Below are 26,836 nucleotides of genomic sequence, written 5' to 3'. Positions count from 1 at the left end.
GTACTTATGAGTCTCAATTAGTCAGCCACCCCTTCACCCTGGTTTACACCCTCCCAGTTTCCTGGTACGAAGAGACAGGTAAGTGGAGTGGCAATTACATAAATCAGTTGCACACAACCTGCTAATCAAGGTCATAGATTAAACTACACATTCAACCATTGCTTTCCAGCCTTGGTATTTCCACCACCCCTTCACCCTCAGGCGCACCCTCCCATTACCATAGAAGGAGAAAATACAACGGGTGGTATCAAAAGTTGATGACCCACTGTTCACTTAAACAAACTGAATTGTTATATTCTAAGTAAGTTCACATCGAAGTTTAGATTCTACCCCAAAAAAAGAGGCTCTGTCAATCGCCCACCCCTTCACCCACAGAGCATCCCATCCGTTTCCGCTGTGAAGCAATGGCCTATAGAGATGTATGATTCAGTCCCCCTGCCTAGCTAATCTATTAGTTAGGCAGGGGGACTGAATCATACAATTTAATTTAATGTAAGACTACAATAACCAACATGCAATGGGACTGACTTGTGACGAAGTCGGGAGTTACCAGATTTTGGGCTCTGTACCCCATTCTCCCGTCACTATTAAGCATTGTCGCATTTTCCAGTGACTTTCCTCAACTTCAGATTACAATTTTGGGGCAAATATCTGCTGGCCACCAAAATGTCTAGAGGTTGACTTGTTTTACCAATATTTATTGAAATTGTAGATGTATTAGAGCCTCATGGGGCCCCTTTACCTCCTGAATCCCCTCTGTAGTTACACCCCTGGTGAAGGGGGCAAATCTTTCCCATTTTGCTTCATGGAAAAATGAGCAAATCAGTGAAAATTGAAAAAGGCGTATTTTTCACATCTATTCATTTATTTTGAAGACTTTTTTTTCACTGCACACATTTTGCTATTTGTGCAGTGGCGGAACTACCGGGGGAGCAGGGGGTGCGAGCGGGCCAGGGCCCACACCCCCTCAGGGCCCCCCGGCACTCCGTTCGCCGCTGAAAATGCGGCTAAATGCGGCAGTACGGAGGGGGGCGGTGCCCGGCTGCGCGTCACGCACCAGGGCCCGCCCCCCTCAACGAACACTACTATATTTGTGGGCTACTTTTGAAGTGCTTCTTGGCTAGTTTTGGGCTGGTTTTGTAGCCGACTTCGGCTGGTTTTGACAATTAGACCTGGCAACCCTGGTTGCTGGGGAGGCTTCATTTCAGGTAGTGCTGGGAGATGGGCAAACAAATGTAGCAAACTGTAATAAAGTAAAGAACAGGCACACATGGGGCAAACTCTTTTATGAAGCTTTTACATTTTCTGTTGACAAACAATACATGTTGTGAAGGTAAAAGCACCCATGTAAATCTGCAAACATTCTCCTCATATTATCTTTCACTCTTGTCAGTTTTCTCTTGTCGTTTTGAAATTGTAGCGGCAACATAATGATTATCAGTCAGTCTTTTACAGGGGGTGCTATGAACTGTAGTTCATAATAAGCAGTTGCGGCGACAAAGCCACAGGTAGAAAGTTCCTGCGCTCTTCTCCCTTCACCTCTATGTCTATTCCTAGTTCTCCCCAACACCCCCCGCTCGTGACGTCAGCGGAGGCTCCACCGGCGACTTCCTGGTCAGACACAGAGAGACAGCTGTGAGCAGGGAGAGACGGCTCGGGACAGTGCCACTGTGGGCTGACAGTACGGCAAAGAGACACACACACACCAGAGAAATAGCCAGGCAAACTGAGTACGACTAGAAGCTGTGGCAGGAGCTCGGGCAGGTTTGTTAGTGGCTACGAGGGTAGCTGGTAACCTGGTGGCATAAGTGCTGCTGAGAGAGGCGGGATAACTGTAGAGCGCAGACAACAACTTGCCTGGAAGAGCTACAGCTTGTCTTAGGGACTGCCTGACTGAGGGACATGAATAGTAAGCACCCTGTGACTTTCACTTACAGCACTTGTAGGGTGTCACCCATGTGTACTCTGTGACAGACATGTGAGAACTACCCTCAGCTTTAACTGGGACTGAGATGAGTATGGACACCAGGACCAGGTGAGACCTGAAACATGTACTTGGTACATACATCTATTTATATATATATAATACACAAAAGACATGAATATCTTGTAAATTATATCCTTAGAAACTGTGAGTTCTGATGTCATTAGTTATAAACGAGGAGTTCTGATGTCATCTCTGTCACATGACTGAAATTTGTGTATTATAATAAATAAAGTACCCCCAGTTGCAAAATATGAGGATATTAGAAGTTACCCTCGACCTCGTGTTTTTATATGGTCATGAAACTCCTCGGTAACTTATAATATCCTTATATTTTACAAGAGGGGGTACTTTATTCACTATATATTTATTTGCATGTGTAATATGTAAGGGGAAAATGATACACTGGAATTTGGAATGTGATAAGTTGCCATGAAATGATTTTAGTCAGAGGGTTGCCTCTAAATGTGTATCATGACCAGTGAGTTGAGGTATGACAAATGGTCGGTGCCTTTGGCTTCCCCCCAGCAGACACACCTGTTGGGTTTTTTCATTCGTCTGATTGGACGGCAGGAGGTCAGGGTCTCTGTGATTAAGATATCACTCCTGCAAGGGTGAAGGCATTTTATCCCATGACAGACCCGTTAACTCTTTATGTGCCAGCGTTAGCTGAAGCTACAGGTCTGACACAAATGTACCAACGTGCCAGCGCCACAATCAATACTGTGACCACGTGCCGTCTAAAAATGCTCATCACAGAAAGATCAAATGCCACTGGCACAGAAAGGGTTAAATGTGCCTTTGATGGCCCTTCATGTCAGATTATTCATATAGTGTTCATTAGAACTTCTTTCATAATTATGTATTGGACCAGGCTATATATAGCTATGTACCGGTCTAGCCAATATATAAATAGACTGTAATTGGCTCAGTCATTCAGCAAACATCTTGATAGTTGAACATGCTCAGATATGCAATAGCCTTGCCATCTCTTAAATCTCTTAATTCATAACATTTTATAATTCTTATGAAATAGTAAGGCTGACATTCTAGACAAATGTAATATTATTGATTGTTTATTGAGATAAGCTGTTCTCTAGTTGCGAGGAACTACAAATTCCAAGGCCGTCTTCGTAAACCATTCAGTGTTTATACAGGGATGTTGCTGGTTGTAATTTAGAGCCTGTGAGCATTTTCAGGCTGAAAAAAGTAATAAGATACTAAAGGTGGCCATACACGGGCCGATAAAAGCTGCCGACAGACCGAGTCGGCAGTTTATTGGCCCGTGTATGGGGGCCCCCGACGGGCTTCCCCGATCAAGATCTGGCCGAAAATCGGCCAGATCTCGATCGGATGGGATTAAAAATCCCGTCGGATCGCGGCCGCATCTGTTCGTTGATGCGGGCCGCGATCCGCCCCCCCGTTTGCAAACGCTAGGATCCGATCGTTGGGCCCCATTAATGAAGTAATGACATATTCTTCGGCCCTGTGCACTAAATTGTTGTATATATATAATAGCTTATATACATAGCAACTAATAACTGATACAGGAGGTAAAGAGGGCCCTGCCCAAACTAGCTTGCACTCTAAAAGTATTGGGGACCCCAGATGTTTCAGGTGCAGTGTGTTACTGCATGTTACTTTGAAATGAGTGCTTCCAAATTGCGATTGACAGTGTCACTTAAAGGAATTGTTCAGTTTAAAAATAAAAACTGGGTGAATAGATAGGCTGTGCAAAATAAAAAATGTTTATAATATAGTTAGTTAGGCAAAAATGTAATGTATAAAGGCTGGAGTGACTGGGTGTGTAACATAAAAGCCAGAACACTACTTCCTGCTTTTCAACTCTCTTGGTTTACACTGACTGGTTACCCTGGTTACCAGGCAGTAACCACTCATAGACTTGAGGGGGGGGGGCACATGGGTCATATCTGTTGCTTTTGAATCTGAGCTAAATGCTGAGGATCAATTGCAAACCCACTGAATAGTTATGTCCCATGTGGCCCCCCTTCAAGTCGCTGACTAGCTCAGAGTTATACAGCTGAAAAGCAGGAAGTAGTGTTCTGGCTATTATATTAGACATTGAAGTCACTCCAGCCTTTATGCATTAAATTTTTGGCTAACTAACTATATTAGAAACATTTTTTATTTTGCACAACCTATCTATTTACCCAGTTTTTATTTTCACATTGAACTGTTCCTTTAAAGTGGTGTTTCACCTTTTAGTTAACTTTCAGTATGTTATAGAATGGCCAATTCTCAGCAACTTTTGGCGTTCAATATTTTATTTTTATCGTATTTTAATTATTTGGCTTTTTGTTCTGACTCTTTCTAGCTTTTAAACGGGAGTCATAAGGCTACAAGTTTATTGTTATTGCTACTTTTTTTTATTACTCCTCTTTCTGTTCAGGCCCTCTCCTATTCCTGTCTCTTATTTAAAGCAATGCATGGTTGCTAGGCTAATTTGGGCCCTAACAATCATATTACTGCAACTGCAAACTGGAGAGCTGCTGAATAAAAATGCTGAATAACTCAGAAAATAAAAAACAAATGCAAATTATGTCAGAATATCACTCTCTACATCATACTAAAAGTTAACTAAAAGGTGAACCACCCCTTTAATAACAGGTCACAGCAGAGCTGCGGTGGCAATTTGTTTCAATAAAGTCCATTGTGATCATTACTGGATCATTTGGGGAATATGTTCACAACTTGTTGCACTGTGGTTCTGCTGTGTTTAGGGTTATATGTATATACATTATATAGTGAATAAAGAACCCCCTTTTGTAAAATATAAGGATATTATAAGTTACCATTGAGTTTCATGACCATGAAAGGCCGAGTGTTTTTATACAGGTCATGGAACTCCGAAGTAACTTCTAATATCCTCATATTTTGCAACTGTGGGTATTTATTATAATACATAAGTTTCAGTGAGTCATGTGACAGAAATGACATCAGAACATCAGAACTCAGCGTTTATAACTGATGACATCAAAACTCATCGTTTATAAGGATATCATTTACAAGATATTCATGGCTTTTGTGTATTATAAGGATGCAATTTACAAGATATTCATGGATTTTGTGTATTATATAGTGAATAAAGTACCCCCTCTTGTAAAATATAAGGATAATTTAAGTTACCAAGGAGTTCCATGACCATATAAAAACACAAGGCCAGGTCATGGAACTCCGAGGTGACTTCTAATAGCCTCATATTTTGCAACAGGGGGTACTTTATTTATTATAATACACAAATCAGTGAGTCATGTGACAGAAATTACATCACTAAGCTCTAATTCTAGCCAATGACATCACTAAGTACTGTTAGTACCGGACATAATTTACAGGATATTCATGGCTTTTGTGTAATATATGCTGTTCCTGCCCAGCTTAGTTGGATTCACAGTTTCACTGAATTACATTCCAGTCTGGGGTCATATGATCAAAGTGCCTTGAACTGTGTTTTTTTCCATTTTGGGGCACCTGCCATAAACACATAAAACAGTATTAGTTGCCTGACTGGGGTTCAGAGCTTATTGGAGTGCATTCTGGTGTCTCTGGGTAAAATAGACAAAGCCAATTTCACTGTATTGTGGTACTTGTATTCCTGGGGTAGTATACTAAAAGCTCATAAGACTGTACTACCTGTCTTTGTGGGCTACTAACAGAAAAATGTACTTTATCACCTGTCTGGAATAATGTGTCAGTTGAACTCTATTAACATAATATACAATATGTGGTTGTTGTCCCAAATGGGCAGGGATAAAAGAGGATAACAAAAAGTTATATGACCTGAAAAAAATCAATGTGTAACTTTAGGTATATGTGTCCTGGAAAAATCTAGTATCCTTTGCTTAGATATGCACTGTTTTTAAATTACAGACTTTCTCCTTGTGTATTGCCATGATCTGGCCACATATATTGCCATGATCTGGCCACATATATTGCCATGATCTGGCCACATATATTACCATGATCTGGTTTCATTCTGACACTTCTGACCTTCCTACTGCTCTAGGAGGCATACCCTTGGGCTTACAACTCCTGCTTGTGCCACTGCCTTTAGAAATAAATAAAAACTAAAGCAGTGGTATGTCAGGGTTATGTCATTGTCATCATAACAGTATATGCTTCTCAAACCAGCTATACTTTACAGTTGTCCTGCTGATTTCTGGTTGAATACAGTTTACATCAATTGCCAGTGATGTTTCAGCTGCACAAATCAGATATGGTGCCACCATATGGAAAAAGTTGTCTACCTGAAATAACTGATACAAGAAATTATAAATGAATGCTAGTGGAAAAAATACAAGACTTTTCACTGGTAGGATCAGGTGAAAAAATATCACAATTTCCTAATAACGCGCCCTGGCAAACTGGGTAATATTGTGCATTTGTGTGGACAACATACTTAGAACTGTCACCCCATTCATACTCTAATAGAGCAATGTTTTATCTACATTAACTTTTGAACATTGCATCTCCTGGAGTACATCATGCAGTAACACCTGGTCCCTAACATGGCAAATATTTTAACTATTTTATTTTAAACTGATCAATGTTACATAAAAATGTCACTGCAAAATGCATTGTAGCCAATAAGAAAGGCTACTTCTGCCATTGAAAATAACATGCTTGGAATTAAATCACAGCCAGAATCTAACTGGTGTGAAAAGTGCTAATGGTTTTTTTCTCTTGTAAGTTCCTCTGCTGTCTTCTGCTCTTAATTTGTAGAATGGCCAAAATAGCTGTGACCTTGTTTGGCATGCATTACTTGTCATGAGCGTTATTTACATAAAATATATTAGTTCTTATTATAAAGTTCATCTGAAAGGTTACCTTTTTTAAATTGTTTCTCTGAAAGCAAAATATGAACACTGCTCCCACCAGAATCTTGAGTTCAGCTAGTTTGGTATTTTGGGCCAGATTCAGTTAGATGAGAATCTTCTAATTCAGTTCCAGATTTTCCCATTGAGCCAGCTGCAATTTAATGAGAAAAACTAATTTCACTGTTTATTACATGAAAACAACATTGCAGTCGATAGGAAAACTGGATTTGGCTTAAAAGAAAAGGTTGAATCTCTCCTGTGCAGTTTCATGTTATAAACCATAGAATATTGGCTTCTCATTGATTTAAATCTGGCCCTTTGTGTTGAGGGTGATATATATATATATATATATATATATATATATATATATATATATATATATATATATATATATATACACACACATACAATACCGCACTCACAGGACTTTCTCAAAAATCAAAAAAATGTATTCAACGTTTCAGCCCTTAGAATCGAGCCGTCTTCAGGAAATTTCCTGAAGACGGCTTGATTCTAAGGGCCGGAACGCTGAATACATTTTTTTGATTTTTGAGAAAATCCAGTGAGTGCGGTCATTTATTATGTATTGTTAATATGTTTTTTGAACGGCACCCAGGCAGAAACTTAAATCTTTTCTGAGTGCACCAGACTGGACTTGTGTGTGTGTGCATATATATATATATATATATATATATATATATATATATATATATATATATATATATATATATATATATATATATATATATATATATATATATATATGCTTAAAGGGTTGTTAAAAGCCATGAACATTTAAAGGAGAAGGAAAGCTACGGAGGCATTTTATTGCCAATAGATTAGCTGCAATAGTGCAAGCTAGAATGCTATATTTATTCTGTAAATGTTTTACCATACCTGAGTAAAAAGCTCTAGAAACTCTCTGTTTGTTTAGAATAGGAGCTGCAGTATTAATGTGGTGTGACATCACTTCCTGCCTGAGTCTCTCCCTGCTCTGGGCTCAGATTACAGTAGAGAAGGGAGGGGTGGGGGGAGAGGAGCAAACTGAGCATGCTCACGCCCAGGGCAATGAGGTTTAAGCTGAAGGCAGGAAGTCTGATACAGAAGCCCATGTGTACACAATAGAAGGAAAGAAATGCAGTGTTTCTTTTGACAGGGGACTCAGAGCAACATTACTTTGGAGATTTACTGGTATATTTAGATGGACCTTTCTGATAAGGCTTACTTAGTTTTAACCTTTCCTTCTCCTTTAAGAAAAGCACAGTTACAGAACTGTGTATGGCTAGATCCTGTTGTTTATGGATTTATTTTCCAGATTTTGCTACTAAATATTGGGTGAAGTTGGAGTAAATTGATTGTTTGGGCACTGGACCAATAATTGGATTACATGGGGAGAGAACCATTTCAGTGGTTTAATGTGATCTTCACCCACCTGGAATAATCAGGCTTTACAGTTTGATATTTGATCTAGGTCTGATCTGGTATCAGTTGGGGAGGAGACTCTTGGTAGTTGAATCAGCAGCCAGTAACAAGCTGTGGTGAGTCTGTGAAAGAATCTTTTAGGAAGATGTAAGCAGCAACGCAACATCCAGGGCCCTAGAATGCATTTATAGAGATACCTTAGCTCTACTGGGGCATGGACTGGTGTGAATGATGAATACTCTCTGTAAAAGTGCTATGTGAACATGTCAGTGCTATATAAATAAAAGATAACAAAAAGAATTCATGTGTATACTTTATAATCTTTAATAGGGTTAGGAATGTCCTGCTTTCCAAACTTTGTACGACCAAACCTACTTATAGATTGTCATACAGCCATGGTAAATCTGTACTAAAATTAGATTTGAGATGTTTCATCTCAACTGTTTTGGTAACCATTGCATGTTATACCTAAACAGCAATAAAAAATGTTTTAAAAACATTAAGAAAATACGACCATAGTACGTTTGTTATAAAAATACATTTTAGCAAGCAAAGAACAGGGCAATGTTTTTTCTCTATAAAGATGGTGATGTAGTTTTTGCAATGAGTTTGTATATCCTCTCTTTGCCCATGATCCCACAAAAAATGTGATTATTCATTTCCTGATTACATTGATCTTCGCATGTGTGTTTTGTATGATTGTTACATAGATTACATAGATTGTAAACTGCATTATTCCAGGGACTGATGTGAATCACGAACAATCTTTGTAAAGGGATTAATACAAAATTAAAACACATTTAGAATGTAAATGTGAAACTTTTGTACATTCCCTTATTACAATGGAGTATGAAGATGCAGAAAAGTGGTTTGGTGGTTAAGTTACTATATCCTGACTTGATGATACATTTTTAGAAAATGATAAACCTAAAAATCCAGTACACTTGAAAAGAGTGCTTTGTTTAGTGAATATGAAAACGAGGGGAGGATCAGCCTATGAGACCAATGCTTTGACATGTTTCCCATTAGAATTGGGATGTGCCTGCCATTAAAAAATATGATCGGAGGTAAATGGTTAGGATTGGCTTTACCTTGATGTGGTAGGGTGGCTTAGCATTTTTTTCATAAAAAAAACTTCATAAAACTTATTTTTAATTACTGCAGATACAAAGACTGAATTGAAGGAGAACTAAAGCTTAACTAAAGAAGTAGTCTAGAAATGTTGTACATTATGTTTTGGGCTTCTGTACCAGCTCAAGGTAGCCACAGCCTTTTAGCAGTAAAGAACCGTGTCTCTGAAGATGCCCTAGTAGCTCCCCATCTTCTTTTCTGCTGAATCGCTGCATGCTCATTGCTGCTGCCACTTACCTGAGCTTTGGGACCGACTCAAAGTATACAGTACACATAGAAAATAAATGTCACAATATAAGGCTGATTAATAATCAATACATATAATTACTACATGGCAGGTTAGAAAGCTAGCATCAGAATTGAGTGTTCAGCCTTGTAGCATCAGCTTATATTAGAGGCCAACCTAATTTTCTGCTTGATAATTTGCGACAAAACCCTAAGCTTAGCTGCTCAGAGGCCACTGAGCATGTGAGTGTCGCAGACACATTCCAAGATGCAGGGCCGGCCTTAGGCCTATTGGACGAATTGGGCCCAATAGGGCCCCGCTCCTCTGGGGGCCCCACACCACAGGGCAGCACAGATAATATTTCCCTCAGCACATGATGCTGCCTGGCCTGCCCCCAACTTTGAGAGTCCAGCCCACCCCCAACTCTGATAAGCCAGCCTATCCCCCAACTCCATAGGTCTAGCCTGCCCCCAACTCTCATAGGCCCAGCTTTCCTCCAACCTTGATAGGCCCTGCCTGCCCCCAATCCAACCAAGCCTGCTCCCAAGCTGAATCGGCCCAGCCTGCCCCAAACTAATTGGCCCAGTCCACTCTCCTATTTCCTCCCTCTCTCTCTTACCCTGTGTGCCCCTATTATGTGCCCCTATTTCATCCCTCTCATTCTCTTACCTTGTCTGCCCCATTCCTTTCTATTTTGTGCCTGTATGCCCTTATTTTCCTAAATACTTGGTGTGTCAGTAGCCAGCAACACTTTGTCTAGGGGCCCCGCCAACATGGTCCCAATTGGGCCCCACATTTGATAGGATCAGCCCTGCCAAGATGGTGACCCCCTGCGACAAGTTTGAAGACCTGGATCATTGCTGCTATTGAAAATCTGAAACTTTAGGCTGATGCATTAATTTCAGTATATAACATTTTTAGCCATATTAATTTTTAGGGTTTAGTTCTCCTTTAAGGGCCAGACAATTTGCATTTGTCAATCTCCTGTGTGTCTGTATACTTAATCCTATAATTATGGAAACATTTACAGTGAGAAAAAAAGTAACAGCTGAGGAGTGCCTCCTGTATTTCCTCAGTGGTTGTTTATATTGATATACTGGGCTTCAGTGAGTGGCAGCAGAAGTACAGATGGTGGGTCTTTGTTTTCGACTACTGCGCATCTGCTGAACACTATATGCATGCCCTAGACAAAACACAAAAGTGTAAGTAGGGACACGCAGTCAGTTTGAAGGGGCCTTAGAACAGCTGAACTTTCTTATGCTTCTGACTTGCAGCAATAACTTCTTGAAATCTTCTAAACCATCTGTTTGGTTCTGTTTCAGGGAAAAGCCACAGAGAACCTTTGATCTGGTGATAAAAGTCGAGTGTCCATCCTCTGAAAATGAAGGTAAATAAATGAGTACTGTTTTCTGTTTAAACATTAAAAACGAGTCTTGCCTTATATTTGGCTGAAATATCATGCATCTTCTTATTGCTTGATATACTTCCTGTGGTTGAAAGTGTTCACAGCAATAGTAAAATGTTGGCTTTATTTTTCAAACGACCATGACTTGAATGCAATTAACATATGACAGTCATCAATGCTTACTGCCCAACCAGAGCTCGCCTGCTAGCTTCTTAAATGAAGAGGAGTGTGTATGTGGTTTGTGGTTATTGCAAGCCTTATGATGTGAAACAATTTTTTCCTTTTTAAGTAGAATTTGAAGAAGCAGAGCATGTTCAGATATGACTATTATTTTACTGAGTGTTAGAGTAGGATTTGTGTATGTGACTTTTGCGTGGAATGTATTGTATAAGTAAAGGTTTCAAAGTTGTCTGTAGGAAAACTACAGAATTCAGCAGCAGCTCTGTGAAAAAGTAAAAAAAATGCTTGTCATATATAGGCTTGTCTTGCCTACCACCAACTTTCTACATGATCTAAACTCATTTTCATCGCCTGTCCGAAGCCTATTTTTTGTAGTCCATAATTCTAGAATTCTGTTCATCTGCAACATTTTTACAAAAGAACTCAATTCAATACCAAATGTTTGCAGTATTAGCATAATATTTGATTCTTTGGCACATATAGGGGCATTCCACAGAATTTTTAGATCATATTCTTATTACCATCTTGTCTTTTTCTGTAAGGCACACACTTAAAGGGGTTGTTCACCTTTAAATGAGCATTTAGTATGATGTAGAGAGTGATATTCTGAGACAATTTGCAATTAGATTTCGTGTTTATTATTTGTGTTTTTTGAGTTCTTTAGCTTTTTATTCAGCAGTTCTCCAGGTTGCGATTTCCACAATCTGGTTGGTAGCGTGCAAACTACTCTAGTAAACATACATTGATATGAATAAGAGACTGGAATATGAATAGGAGAGGCCTGGATTTGTTTTTAGATGGGGTCAGTGACCCCCATTTGAAAGCTGGAAAGAGTAAAAAAATAAGGCAAATGATTAAAAAACTATTAAAAAATAAATAATAAAGACCAACTGAAAAGTTGCTTAAAATATATAACATACTAAAAGTTAACATAAAGTTGAACCACCTCTTTAGGGTGGCCATACACGGGCTGATAAAAGCTGTTGACAGACCAAGTTGGCAGCTTATTGCCAATGTATGCGGTGGTCTGATGGGCTTCCCCAACCGATATCTGGTCGAAATTTGGGCAGATGTCAATCAAGCAGGTTTAAAAATCCAGTCTAATTGTGAACCCCATATGTTCATTGATGTGGTCCTTGCACCAGCCTCCTGCATTCCCGGAATAGTGATCTGATTATTGGGCCCTAGGGCACACGATGAGATAAGTCTGATATTGCTCACTCAAGGTGGGAATATTGGGGCAAGATCAACTCGTTTGACGACCTCTCCAAACAAGCGGTTCTGCCCATGTATTATGACCTTTACTGTAAGCCCTGCCATTCAGGGACCCTTATCTCACTACCTGACTATTTACCTTAGGGCTTGCAGTATTTTTCTATTGCTATAGTTAAAACCCTTGATGGAGATCAATATATGTGGGTTTCTTGAGTGGAAGAACGCCATACAGGTGCAACCAGTTGAGTAAGGCTTGCGGAATTGTGAGCAATAAGGTTCAGGTCTCACCGCCGCTGCATATGACCAGTGAATGAGATGTGAAATAGGTAGTACGTATTTATTACTGCTACCTGTTCAGCTAATTGCACTTCACATACTAAGGGCTCTTACAGACATGCATTTTTACCTACACTCCCCTGCGTTCCGCTTTCTTCCGTTCAGTCACAGGGAAGCGCAGGTGTACATGCACTGAATTATTGTGTAGACGCTTGTAAGTGACAAACGCAGGTTGGGACACAGCATGTTGCATTGTACCTGCGTTTGGCACTCACATGCGTCTGTGTGAATACAGCCCCATTGACAATAATTCAGTGAGTCTACTCCTGCACTCCCCTGCGGCTGAACGGAAGAAAGCGCAACGCAGGGGAACGCAGGTAAAAACGCTTGTCTGTAAGAGCCCTTAAAATGGCCATACACCGAAAAAAGCTGGTGACAGACCGAGTTGGCTTATTGGCTTGTGTGTGGGACCCTCCGACTGTCTTCCCTGATCGATATATATGGCCGGGAGTCAGCCAGATGTTGATTGAGCAGGGGTAAAAATCCCGTCGGATTGGGGACCATATCTGTTTGTTGATGTGGCCCCGCGATCCAACCACCCATATTGCTTTACTTCTGATCCGCTCGTTTGGTGAAATTGCTGTATGTGTATGGCCAGCTTTACAGTCTCTAAAAAAACAAACAATTAAAAAACTGCCAGGACCAGCAAGGTTTTTTTTTAATTAGAAGGGTACTTGTTCAGCACTTACAGGTTAGCAGTTGGGGTTCTGGGGGATGCCTTGCCTTGCATATTTGCACTTCCTCCCCCACATTTCTTGATTTTCAGAAAGCTACATAGACAGCTACATAGAAAAATGATAAATAAGAATGTTATGTACGCTGCCTATGATTTTTCACTGTATTTTTTCAGGAAGTAACTTGTGGTAGGCATTTGCAGCTTAAAGTGATATGTATGACAATATTGTTAATCATGGACTCATCAAAATGACATATATAACTGAGATTTGAATGAATTTTGTGAGGGTGCGTAAAGTGTGGCAAAAGGTTAGAACTTTAGAAATGTCTTGCAGATCATTCAGTAAGCAATCGTGAATCATAAAGCTTCTAATCTGGTACTTTTTCAGTTTTATTAAAAAACACACAAACCTGTGCTCCGACTGGATCACATTCAATTTGTCTTACTGAAACTTTCATCTTTCAGTGCCCCTTCTTGGAGCATGGATGGTACATAGGCAGATTTCAAAGTGAGAGGAGCATCAACGGTCTAAAATCGTTATATCACACCCTGACAGGCTAATGATATTTTACACAAAAATGTGATCCTTTAAATGCCATAATGAATCAAGTCTGCTATAGGAAAGATCACTTACCACATACACCATTGACATGTTTACATTCAATTTTTGTGTTTGCTTTGGACTGTTCTATCATAAAACTGATTGTGTACGAGGTGCATTTAAGATGCAGGCTTGTAAAGCCTCCCAGACATTTCGGAAGTTATACCCCTGCCAAGGGAGGCTGAAAATAGCATTGTCAGATTTACCCTGGGTTTGACAAAAAGAAAGTTACGTAATAGACTGCCGAAGCTTTGCTTGGCTCAAATGGAAAAACCCTGATTTTTTAATACTTTGAAACATATGTCATAATCTGTGCTTTTAAGATTACCTTTATCTGAAATTCACAGTCTGTCCAGCTTAACTCTTTACTGGGAGTTAGCTCTTTACTATGAGATAAGTGTGTGTGTGTGTATGTATATATATATATATATATTTATATATATATAGTAAGTGCACCCTATTGTAAAATATTAGGATATTATAAGTCACCAAGGAGTTCCATGACCATATAAAAGCACAACACCAAATGCTTTTATACAGGTCATAATACTCTGGCGATGGGGCCAGCGAAATCTGCGTGGGGAGAACACAGCAATACACAAGCTTCAGTGAGTCACGTGTGGCAGAAATGACATCACTAAGCACTGATTATAGCTGACGAAATAACATATCTTCTGAAAATCAAAGAGGTTTCATCTCATTTTGATTTCATTTCGCCCAAAATGAAAATCCTTTATTTTCTGTGTATGCAACATTGCATTATTGTGTATGAATAGCAGTAAGCTTATTATATTGCTCATTAGCTAAAAAGCCACCCATACCATTCTTGAAATATATTTTATATGCCTGTGCTGCTTCTTCAGGCAAAAGAGTTGTCAGTTTCTCAGCGTATGCCCAAATGTCTTTTGAAAACATTTTCTGTCAGAAGACATTCTGCTTGCTTGTTCTTATACAGTATAATCTTATAGAGTTCTAATGCACGAAGACACTTCTCCATCCTCCAAATCTTGAGTAGCCTTTCTTAATAACTAAAATCGCCCTGTTCTTCTGTATACTCTTTATTGTGCTTTAAAACTATTGTTAGATGTTAAAATGCTCTGCTTATGCATTTATGTGCTCTGTTATCTGGAAACCTATTATCTGATTATGTTCTGAAATATCAGAATACCATTTTCACAGGTGATTTTTTTTCTCTGAAATTATAATACAATTTATTTTACTTTATGGTGGCTAGCATAAAAGCATGTTGGTGGAAAAATAATCCTATAATATCCTATAATATGTTTTATTGTGTTTAAGGGAAATGACAGACAGGGTATTTTGTCTACTTTAAATCACAGACAATATCACACTAATACAAGATTTGATTAATTTGCCCCCACAACATGAACATACATTTTTGCTAGTTGTTTTAACAATGGTTTTTACACTCAAAACAAAAACACAAACAATTGAACATAAGGGTGGTTTGAAAAAATAATTTTTACTATTGTTCAAAAAACATTTTACATAGATAATGCCATACAACACATGGCGCAATTTATACAATGTTAAAAAAGTAGCATAGAAAATTAACCACCCATTAGTTATATGCAGCAAGAAAGAAATCAGCAAGGGAGCGGATACACCTACCAGAAAAACGAGAATGGCCCCAACGTTTCGGCACCAAGGCCTTTGTCAAGGGGAGGGGTAACATTTGTTTTTGCACCTCTTGCCAATTTTTGAAAATTTTGGTGTGCCCTCCATCCATTATTAACTTAACAATGGTTTTTCTAAATCTGAAATTAAAATTCAAGTCGCATTCTCCTGTTGGTTCATCCAAGCACAATTTTTTTTTCAGTGAGGTATGGGATCCGTTATCCAGAAACCCATTATCCAGAAAGCTCAGAATTATGGAAAGGCTGTCTCCCATAGATTCCATTATAATGAAATGATCAAAATTTTTAGAAATGATTTCCTTTTTCTCTGTAATAATAAAACAGTACCTTGTACTTGATCCAAACAAAGATATAATTAATCCTCATTGAAGGCAAAACCAGCCTATTGGGTTTATTTAAAGTTTACATGATTCATGAACATCCAAATTGCAGAAAGATCTGTTATCCAGAAAGCCCCAGGTCCAAGCATTCTGGATAACTGGTTTCATATTTGTATTCACTTTGTTTAAAAGGGAGCTGGACCAGCCCTTGAAGTCTATACCCCTTTAATACAGGATACTTTGGTGTCTTGGTTTGCATTTGTTTCCTGCATTTAAAAGAGAACTAGAGCTTAACACAGAATTGGGCTACAAATGGTGAATCTTATTTTATATTTCATATTTTAGACTTCTTTACAAGCTCAAACCACCATGTGCCTTTATTATACTTTTCGGGGGTTATTTATCAATGGTCAAGTTTGTGAAGTTTGTGAGGTTTTTTTATACCAAGAATAATCTTACAACTCAAATGTTTTCTTATCTATGAAAAAACTCAAATGGAAAAAACTTGAATCAGGGCATTCAGGGGGAAAAACCTGAATACTCAAATTGATCGAGTTTTCAGGGAAAAAAATCTTGTATCGCTCGAAATTCATGAAGGCTACAAACATCTTCAAATGCTTGAAGGGACCTCTGCCATTGACGTCTACATGACCTAGACAGGTTTTAGCTGAAGTATTTTCAGATTTGAGCTATTTCCAGCTTTGGGGGCATATAGAAATCTTGAAAAACGTAAAAAAAAAATTAAAACCCGAAAAATTTGGATTTTTTTAACCCGAAAATTTGAGTTTGAGTTTTAACTGAAAACTTCCCTCAAAAACTCAAAATTTTCAGGAAAACCCAACTCAACCATTGATAAATAACCCCCATAGTATATAAATATATACTCACAGTATATAAAATATATATAGTATTTCTAGCCATATCCCTTTAAAGTTTTAGTTCTTCTTTCACTCTGCTTGTACATTGTTCCCCTTATTGAACAATGATTTCACTTCCTCAGATTTGTTCTCTACCTGGTGACATCAACAGGGATCCTTTCTTTTTGTCAATACAGGTATGGGATCTGCTATCCGGAAACCCATTATCCAGAAAGCCAGAAGGCCGTCTTTCATAGACTATTATCCAAATAATCCAAATTTTAAAAAATGATTTCATTTTGCTCTGTAATAATAAAACAGAGCTTTCTACTTGATCCAGACTAAGATACAATTAATCGTTATTGGAAGGAAAACAAGCCTATTGGGTATATTTAATATTTACATGATTTTCTTGTAGACTTATGGTATGAAGATTCAAATTACAAAAAGACCTGTTATCTGGAAAACCCCAGGTCCTGATTATCCTGGATAACAGTTTCCATACTTGTAAAATCTTTGCAGTAAACTGTTTCTTAGTCATTTCCACATTATCTGCTCTGGTGTAATCTTTCTTAAAAGTTTCTTCTTCCAAACACCCACTTAATTTTCCACTCTTTTGGTCATCTCATGAGTAGCTTAGGGAACTATATTGCCAACATTCTAAATTGTTCCAGTTTTCTTGTTTTCTGTATTTGTTGATACATGTCTCAGCACTATCAGAGGAATGTCAGCATATAACAATAGCTGTTGCTGTTAGGGATGTTAGTAAAGCCCAGGGAGCATGCTCAGTAAGGACTGGAGCTGCTGCTGTTTAGAAATGTGTAAACTGTTCAGTGTATCAGTTCAGAGAATCAGCAACTCCCACTTATTCTCCTGGGATACAAGAAAGTGGAAAATTAAACATAAAAATTTAAATCTTAAAAAAAGCTATTGAAGAAAAGAATTGTTTGTGGTGTAAAAATAAAAATAAAAAGTGTTTGTAATGTGAACTAGTTTTGACTCAATAACCCAGAGCTCTATTAAAATGTGGCTTCCTTTTGGGCACAGCTTTTCACCTCAGGGCAATAAGTGCTAATATTTTTAAAAAAAAATTACTGTCAGGAGTTTGTGACAATAGTCTGTTATCATTCATACCCATATAACTTTTCTTTTATATGTCTTTCTTGCATGAAAATTGATAGGCCCATGAAGGCTTACTTTTTGTATACCTTCACTAAAGCTCATTTTACTGTTAATACCAACTTCTGTCCTTTTCTTTATCCCAATTTGTTATCTCCTACATGCCTAAATGCCTATTTTATATGACCTTTTGCTACTTCAAATTACGTAACCAAAAATCCTCTCTTCATCCACACATATAAAACCTGGCACACCATTCGGAAAAAAGCAAACTTATCTCCTTTTAACTCGATAAATCTTACCTGGCTCAACAACAAAATGTTTTCTCCGGGCTTAAACAGCCTGGTTTTCAGAGCTTGGCAAACGAAAGGCTTACAGAATATCAAAGACATGATTACCCCTACCAACACAGTCCTACCAGTTTCGGCCTTGCTTCAAAAGTACCCATTCCTGCAGATGCACCAATTCTCATTGCTTCAGCTCTTACATTTCGTCACACGACGATGGGCCAAACTGACGGACAAAGATAAGAACAACCCAATTGACTCATTGTGGCCAAAACATGATACTAACAGATCCACCGCACATATTTACAAACAAATTAGAACTACTGTCGATCCGAATAATACCACTATGGCTTTTACGAAATGGAAATGTATCATCCCGCAGGCTGAAAACGTGGATATTCTTCGGCATCACACGCGAATGATGAAAATTCTGCCTGCTAGCACATACCAGGAAATGTCCCTGCAATTGCTACACCATGCTTACCTTACACCTCTAAAAAGATTTCATATAGGCACAACACACTCGGATAGCTGCCTGAAGTGTGAAGCGCCCAGAGCCGATATGATACATTGTCTATGGTCATGCCCTCTTATACAGCAGTTCTGGAAGGAAATCGCCAGTTATTGGGAAAACGTATCGGGGAAATCGATCACCGTTAACGCCACATTGGCTATATTTAGCAAATTACAATCCACCCCACACATCTCCAAGCCGGAGAAAGCCTTAGCGGAGAGGCTGACGGCGGCTGCCAGGAAGGCCATCTTACATACCTGGCTATCCCGACTTCCTCCGCCTCTATCTTTGGTGCGCCAAAAACTGCATCACATATTCCACTTAGACTGGATTGAAACTCTAACGAATAAGGAGAAACACACAGAACGGTTTTTTGACACTTGGTTGACTTACATTAACACCCTCGCTCCACTTACAAAACTACTCACTATCCAAACCTTTCAAACTACCACGTGGTATGAACGGGAGCTGCTGCTGGGGACCGATCTTGTCCGTGAGGCAAACCAACTACTACAATCCGTGGGAAATCCGCAACAATTAGCTGTTATGGGACCCCCCAGGAGTCATCATCTTAACCAACTATTTTCTACTGCCCTATCTTGATCATCAACCTTAATGCTCTGTCTTATCGTCTACAGGTAATGCCATCGTGAGTAACTTTCAATATCTACAATTAGGGGTATACCTATCCATTTCCCCCTTTTCCTGATCACTTGACTAGATTTTAGATTATTATTGTCTATCTTACTTTATGACACTTGAATCTGTACTTGACTGTTTACCTTATTTTGTTTTCTTATTTGTTCTTTTTTTTCTTATATGCATATTGAAAAGCAAATAAAAACATTTGTGAAAAAAAAAAAAAAAAAAAATTACGTAACCAGTCCCTTTTTTTCCTCCTCTCTAGCATGAGTCTTATTCCTACTGTATCACTGTCAGGGCCTCCACTATTATTTCATGTAATCAGGTTTTCTGACATGGAGTCATAATGTTTCTGCTCTCTCCTTCACCTCATATGTACAGCCTCTTACAAAATCATCCATTCTAATAACATTGCCAAAACACATCTCCTTCTTACTTATTATTCAACCTCCTTCTTATCACTTTGTTCAATTCACAATGCAGTTAGCAGCACATTTTATGTTGTTTGTCTGGTATCCTTTACAGCAAAAAAAGGAATAAGCAACTGGGGCCACATAGGGTAACTTATTCTGCTATCCTACACTTTTATCCATTTACTCATCAGCTGTTTTCTCTTCAGCACACATCCTAGTTATGTTGTAAAAAAACAATTTGTCTCCTTGCCAAACAGTGGATCGTGATATAGCTAGTAACACCAACATCAAAGTGAGTTTATAAACAAATTATCATTTAAACAATACACTTCCAAGATGAAACACTTCTTTGGGAAAAATATTTAGATCTCATTAAAATAAAGCCCCTGTTGCAGGATACTTCCTGCTGCTCCCACTGGTATATTCTTCCTCAGTGTAGTGTTAATGCTCTTTCCTCTTCTAATGCTTTTTCTTCAGCAGTGCACTAAAAGTAAACTTATATATACTGCATCTGAAACATTGTCATCTTGATCTCAAGCACATTCACAACTTAGACTTCCAGTGAATCACCAAAGTTTCTGTGTGATATTTTCACAGCTAACTCCAGAATAATACACAGCTGCACTCTTCCTTATTATTTCCTGCTTGTGTCATTAACACCAGAGATTTGGCAAAACTTCAAAAGAGACCGAGGCTTAAACACAAACACAGGAACTCATCGGGAGACCTTGGGATCTGGTTAAATTGTACCCTTCAACAGGGGGAAATGCAAAACTAGTTAATGTCCGTTGCTTTATTAAAGCCACATAAGCTTAACGTTTTAGTTATAGGCTATATATAAAGACTATGCTGTAACTTTCATATCATCAAATATCCTGTAGATTTTTTTTTGCCAATTCTTAGGTGAATCTAAAGTTCCACAAGTGTTGTGAGTAAAAAGAAAGTAATTGACCAAAGCACAAGAAATCATGCAAGGTTATGCCAATATTAAAAATCTGTGTCAAAACAAGAAGATACATGCTAAGTAGTTGCTTTCAATAGGAAAGGGAACATTTTCATTATGAAAAGCTTTTATTGTGCAAGTTGCAATCTGTTTGTTTAGATGCTTGAGTATTGACCATTCGGTATATAGATTTTTCATGTATAAATACAGTATTTCTATTTAGTGCTACTATAAATGCAGCGCTGTATATTTTTACAGTACTAGTATAATATATACCGGTATATATATATATTATATAATTTTGGAGAATTATTGCAGGTTTGTTTTAGGGATGCACCAAATCCACTTCTTGGAATTCTGCCAAATCTACGAATTCTTCATGAAAGATTTAGCCAAATACCGAACAGAATCTGAACCAGGCAAATTAGGTATATGCAAATTAGGGGGTGGGGAAGGAAAAGGTGAAATTTTTTTACTTCCTTGTTTTGTGACAAAAAGTCACATGCTTACCCTTCCCTCCCCTAATTTACATATGCAAATTGGGATTTGAATTTGGTTCGCCCAAATCCTGCTTCACATCTTGAACTGAATCTTGGATTCGTTGCATTCCTAGTTTGTTTGCTTTTTTTTCCCAAGGGCTTCAGCATTCAAAGAGTTTGAAGCCCTTAAAATTTAGCAGTTCAGGTGGCTGGAGCAAAATCGCCTCCTAGGTACCTCTCTTGGATTCTCCTGAAGGTGCTTATGTAAGTGCTTGTCAGGTGATTTGTATATGCAAATTATGATTCAGTTCGGCCAGGCAGAAAGATACGGCTGAATCCTGCTGAAAAAGCCAGAATCCCGAAACGAATCCTGGATTCGGTACATCCCTAGTTGAAATCAAATTTTGTACAATAAAGTCCAATAAACTTATCTGCCTGAGACCAGCACTTCTACTCTATTTTTCAGTATGGCTTAACATGTTCATCATTGTTAACAACTAGCATTACCCATTAAAAACATTACTGTCTTTATCAAATGTAGAAATCAAGAACACAGGTGCCTTTTTGTCTGACTGCAGTTTGACTACATACGTATGCTAAACTATGATGAGCAGGCCCATGTGTACTTCTTCACAGTTTGTGTATTTTAGCATTCAAGAAACAATGGAATGTAAACCAATGGTGAGTAGGTAGACCAACAGGCAATGGTGTGTGCTGGAGGAATCTGCAACCTATTTAGGATGTATTGTGTTCATTGCCTCAACAGAAAAGAGGACTAATATTTATAGAAAATGCTATAAACTGAAATATAGAAGGAGATACAGAAAAACGGCCTCATAAGACTTGCTGAATCAATCTCCCAAAGGTATATTTTGCTCAACGTTTTGGTCCCCCACAGGGACCTTCGTCAGGAATCAAACAGTGTATATATATATATATATATATATATATATATATATATATATATATATATATATATATATATATATATATATATATATATATGTATATATGTATGCAATGCACTTGTGTCTCACTATTTATGCCAGCACTCCTGTTCTCATTTAACATTTGCATACCAGAGCATGGACGAATTGATAGCACTGGCTATGAATTTTAGTGGCTTGCATCTTAAATAATATATTTGATGCTGCCTGGGTGCTGTTTAAAAAAAAAATATTGATTTAGGGGCAGATTTATTAAGGAGTTTTCCTGGGTTAAAAAGAGTTTAAAAAAAAGAGTTAAAAAATTTGAATTTTTCAAGCTTAAAAAAACCCCTGACCCTGGAAATATGAAAATACACCATCTAAAATGTGTCGATGTCATGTAGACGTCAATGGCAAGGGTCTTTTAACCATGTGAAGATGTTAATAGCCTTCATGATGTTCAAGGTTTTTTTTGGAGGGTTTTGCCCGAACGCGATCAATTCGAGCGATTCAAGTTTTTTTTGCTGAAAACTCTAATTTGAGTGAATCAAGTTTTTTTTTTATCGATTTGAGTTTTTTCTTAAATAAGAAACCATTCGTACTGTGAGTTCATTTGAATTCATTTGAGTTCATCCAGGTCTAAGAAACTCTAAAGTTCGACCCTTGATAAATAACCCCCTAAATGACAAATTAGACAAAGGCAGTTTTACCTTTAGGGTAAAAATAGTTAGAGCCCAAAAATACCTTCTCTTCCTGAAACAATTTAGGAATGATCCCATCACGCAAACATGCCTTCTTCTGCACTTTGTGCTTTCGCACACACAAAAAACAAATGATAGCATGCACAGAGACTTTTGTGTGAAAACATATAATTTAATACTTGATCATACTTATCCACCCCACTGCACACATGATTTTGTAAAAAAAATGCTCACAAAAGATGATTTTGCATTCAAGGCCAAAAAGGAATGAGATCAAATGTTGGACAAAGGTCTTGTGAGTGGGGTAGAACAGAAAGTTGGTAATCATACTTACACCTCATGAAGATTTTCATGGGGGTATCATGGATGTTGCATTTATGTTGTGTTTGAGACTAAAAACATTTAATTTGACACAATTTTAAAAATAGCATACTTTCTCAGCTTATTAACATTTATAACATATGGGTGGGTCATTCATTTATGACCACTAGGAGTGCTGCTTTGGTTGTGCCAAGACAAACAAATTCACACTGTTCATTCATAAGTGCAGTATCTGTGCAAACACGAAGAGAAGTGTTATGTACACATCATAATCTGTATTGGCATACTAGGGATGCACTGAATCCAGGATTCGGGCAGGATTCTGCCTTTTTCAACAGGATTCGGATTCGTCTGAATCCTTCTGCCATATGCAAATTAGGGTCAGGGAGGGAAATTGTGTGACTTTTTGTCACAAAACAAGGAAGTACAAAATGTTTTTCCCTTCCCACCCCTAATTTGCATATGCAAATTAGGATTTGGATTTGGTTCGGTATTCGGCCGAATCTTTCACGAAGGTTTCAGGTGTTCGGTCGAATCCAAAATAGTGTGGTGCATCCCTATGGCATACACTGTATATTATAAGCAAAAAATACAAGCAAACAATTTGATACAAGAGGTATATGTAGGGTCACTTATTCACGCATTTTAGTAGTGGAGATTAATTTCTCAAAATCTATTATTTATCTATTCGTTGCATGACCAGTATATAAATAGATTGTAAAGAAATGTTAAATAAAAGCAAAAAATATATATTCTAGGAAAATAAGGGAATTTCTTTTTCATCAAGGGTTTATAAATTAATATAATTAAGACGGAAAGGCACATTTATCAAGGGTCGAAATTTTGAATGTGAGTTTTTTAAAACTCCCATAAATTCAAAATTTGACCAATCGAAATTTATTGATAAAATCGAATTTTCTCAGCTTAGACAAATTGAATTGATCTAAAAACTCTAATCGAATTTGATTTAAATTAGAGAAACTCGATTCGAATTTAAATAACTTGATTCGAATTTAAAAAACTCAACCTCTCCCAATGACTTATACAGCAATTCGGCAGGTTTAATGTAGCAAATTTGGGTTCTTAAAGCGTATGATAAATCTTGAAATTTAAATTAAAACTTGAATCGAATTTGGATAATTCACAATTCGAATTTGAGAGTTTTGACCAAAAAAATTCGACCCTTAATAAATCTACCCCTTAATGTCTAACAATCAGTTTCCTTACTTTTATAAAGAGGTTATTCTGGAAGCGACCTCACGTAAATTCTTTCAACCCCTCAGCACAGTAATTCTTACAGTTTTGATTTGACCCATCCTTGACTCCCAGCAGGATATCAGTGCTAATCCTCATTCACAGGGTTCTTTCAGAGTAGGATAATTCCTCACTCCAGGAGACTTCCAGGAGACATAGGATACATGAATAAGAAAAAAAACTGTTTATTCCTCATTTATCTCCAATAAAAGTGTTATTCATATCAGCAAAAAGCCAACACAGCTATTTGCTTTTTCCCCCAAATCAGATTCTTGTTATATTAATTATGACTTGTTTTTTTATTACTTCATAGTTTTTAGAAGGGTGTTTTTTATTTTCATTTACATGTTAATTCCATACATGTACATCATTATGTGCTGTGTGGGAGAATCCACCAGCCTGTGGTTTTCAAACTGTTGGTTAGATACAATTTACAACATTGCATATAGCAAGTTAAGAGTCAAGATTCCTGTTGTATAGGGGTTTTGACCCAAACGTCCTGTGTTCAGGCTTCGATCCTAAACCAGGACTTTCGCCAGGAACAACAAACATTTTTACCTTTTGTTTTATATATTATACATACAGAGTTTTATTTCTATGTATAAATACAGGTATAGGATCCGTTATCCAGAAAGCTCCGAATTACGGAAAGGCCATCTCCCATAGACTCCATTTTAATCAAACAATTCAAACTATTAAAAATGATTTCCTTTTTCTCTGCAGTAATAAAACAGTACATTGTATATGAACCCAACTAAGATATACTTAATCCTTATTGGAAGCAAAACCAGCCCATTGGGTTTATTTAATGTTTACATTATTTTCTAGTAGACTTAAGGTATGAAGATCCAAATTATGAAAAGACCCGTTATCCTGAACGCCCCAAGTCCAGAGCATTCTGGAAAACAGGTCCCATACCTGTATAAGAATTACTATTGTAAGGTTTGAACATTTTTATCTTTGGCAGCAATTGTATCTTAGTCCTTTTTTTCCTTTTCAAATAATGCTGCTGTAAAGTATTTACACCTTGTAGCTTGTTTGGGTGTCTGAGGGGCAGTCAGCTGCCTCACGTCTTGTAAACCTTAGTGATTCTTTCTCATATCTCCGGCTGTGTAAAGTCTTTTACTGGGCAACTGAACAATGCCCTGTTTCTCCATATGCCCAAGTGCTCAGATGATCCGCTGCACCACAGGATCCTCTTCACATTTCCACTCCAGTGACTGAGAGGATTCTCTTGACCCCACCCCAAAGGGGGTCCCATGAAGACGCCGCAAGCCAAAGCCCTTATAGAATGGATATTGTGTGATTTGGCCCCTCTGCCATACACATACAATGAGCACAAAGGACGTTTTTTTGTTTTGTACAACAAAGGCTCAACATGTTTGGCACAATGGCATAGGACTATCACAAAAAAATCAGACTGTGTGGCATTTTGCAGCTTCAGTCCTGCTTAGCTATGTGCGTTGGTGGTAGAGAAATTAACATTCTAATGGCTGTTTACTTGAATCTACAGTACAAATAATGTTTTAGAATTCTATAACATTTGTTTCACCTATTTGTGACAAATTATTATAAACCACACATTATTGCCAGTGTTTAAAATTAGTTATCAGGGTCACTTTTCTGCCGGTCCTTGTGTCATATGAAATATGGTCTAAATTGTTCATAAGTCCTGGGGGGCACATACAAGAATACATTGAGTCCCAGATGTGGGAATATTTACATTTTCCAGTAATTTTCTATTAAAAATGGACATAAATTATTCCTGCATTGCAGCCATCCATTTTATTGTTCTGCATCTGCACACTATTTACTGTGCTAAGCATACACTTTATACCAAAGCGTTAAAGCAATCTTTTCTCAGTAAATATATCTTACAGGTTGGGAACAGACCTTGGCAGCTATTTCACTGTTATGGCAACAAGCAAATTTATGATTTTAGAGTCGTTCTTGGATATTTTAGGGACGAAAATTTGGTACAGAGCAGGAAAAATAAGTTGCCATCTGTACCTTGAACAAGATTAATATAGGTAGTTTCATTGCTATGGTGTGTGTGGTACTAAGAACACCTAACACTGTGATCACTGCAGGCCACTTAACATTGATGGCACCGGAAGTGGCACAGATAAGCCTCGGTACCCGAGTAACACAAAAATATACTGGTGCATGTTTTTATTGACAAGAATATATATATCCATTAGTGATGAGTGAATTTTTTTGCCAAGTTTGAAGAGAAATTACACCCATAGACTCCAACTCGTGCATCAAAAAAATGTTGTCGCCCAAAAACTTTAATGCATTTTGGCAAATTTTCATTGTTTCGCTAATTTTCAGCGAAGCGAAACGGGTCAGATTTGCCCATCCATAATAACTATCCTAGGATAAAAAAAA

At 37.9% G+C, this 26,836-nt stretch overlaps 1 protein-coding gene across 3 annotated transcripts in view; it reads left to right on the top strand.

Annotated features, from left to right (window-relative positions):
• The first annotated feature begins 1,520 nt into the window (after positions 1–1,520).
• The window catches only part of dennd1b.L (DENN/MADD domain containing 1B L homeolog), a 111,542-nt gene continuing 86,226 nt past the window's right edge, over positions 1,521–26,836 (top strand). For 2 of the 3 annotated variants that reach the window (XM_018258659.2, XM_018258658.2), the window contains exons 1-2: positions 1,531–2,035; positions 10,921–10,985. In XM_018258659.2, the coding sequence (XP_018114148.1) occupies positions 2,013–2,035; positions 10,921–10,985 (88 nt within the window). In that variant the 5' untranslated portion in view covers positions 1,531–2,012. Of the gene's footprint in view, positions 2,036–10,920; positions 10,986–26,836 lie in introns of all 3 variants that reach the window. The other variant, XM_018258657.2, reaches the window with a different exon arrangement.

This window comes from Xenopus laevis, chromosome 4L (assembly GCF_017654675.1).
Source record: "Xenopus laevis strain J_2021 chromosome 4L, Xenopus_laevis_v10.1, whole genome shotgun sequence".
NCBI lineage: Eukaryota > Metazoa > Chordata > Amphibia > Anura > Pipidae > Xenopus > Xenopus laevis.
This window is presented reverse-complemented; position numbering and strand designations above follow the sequence as displayed.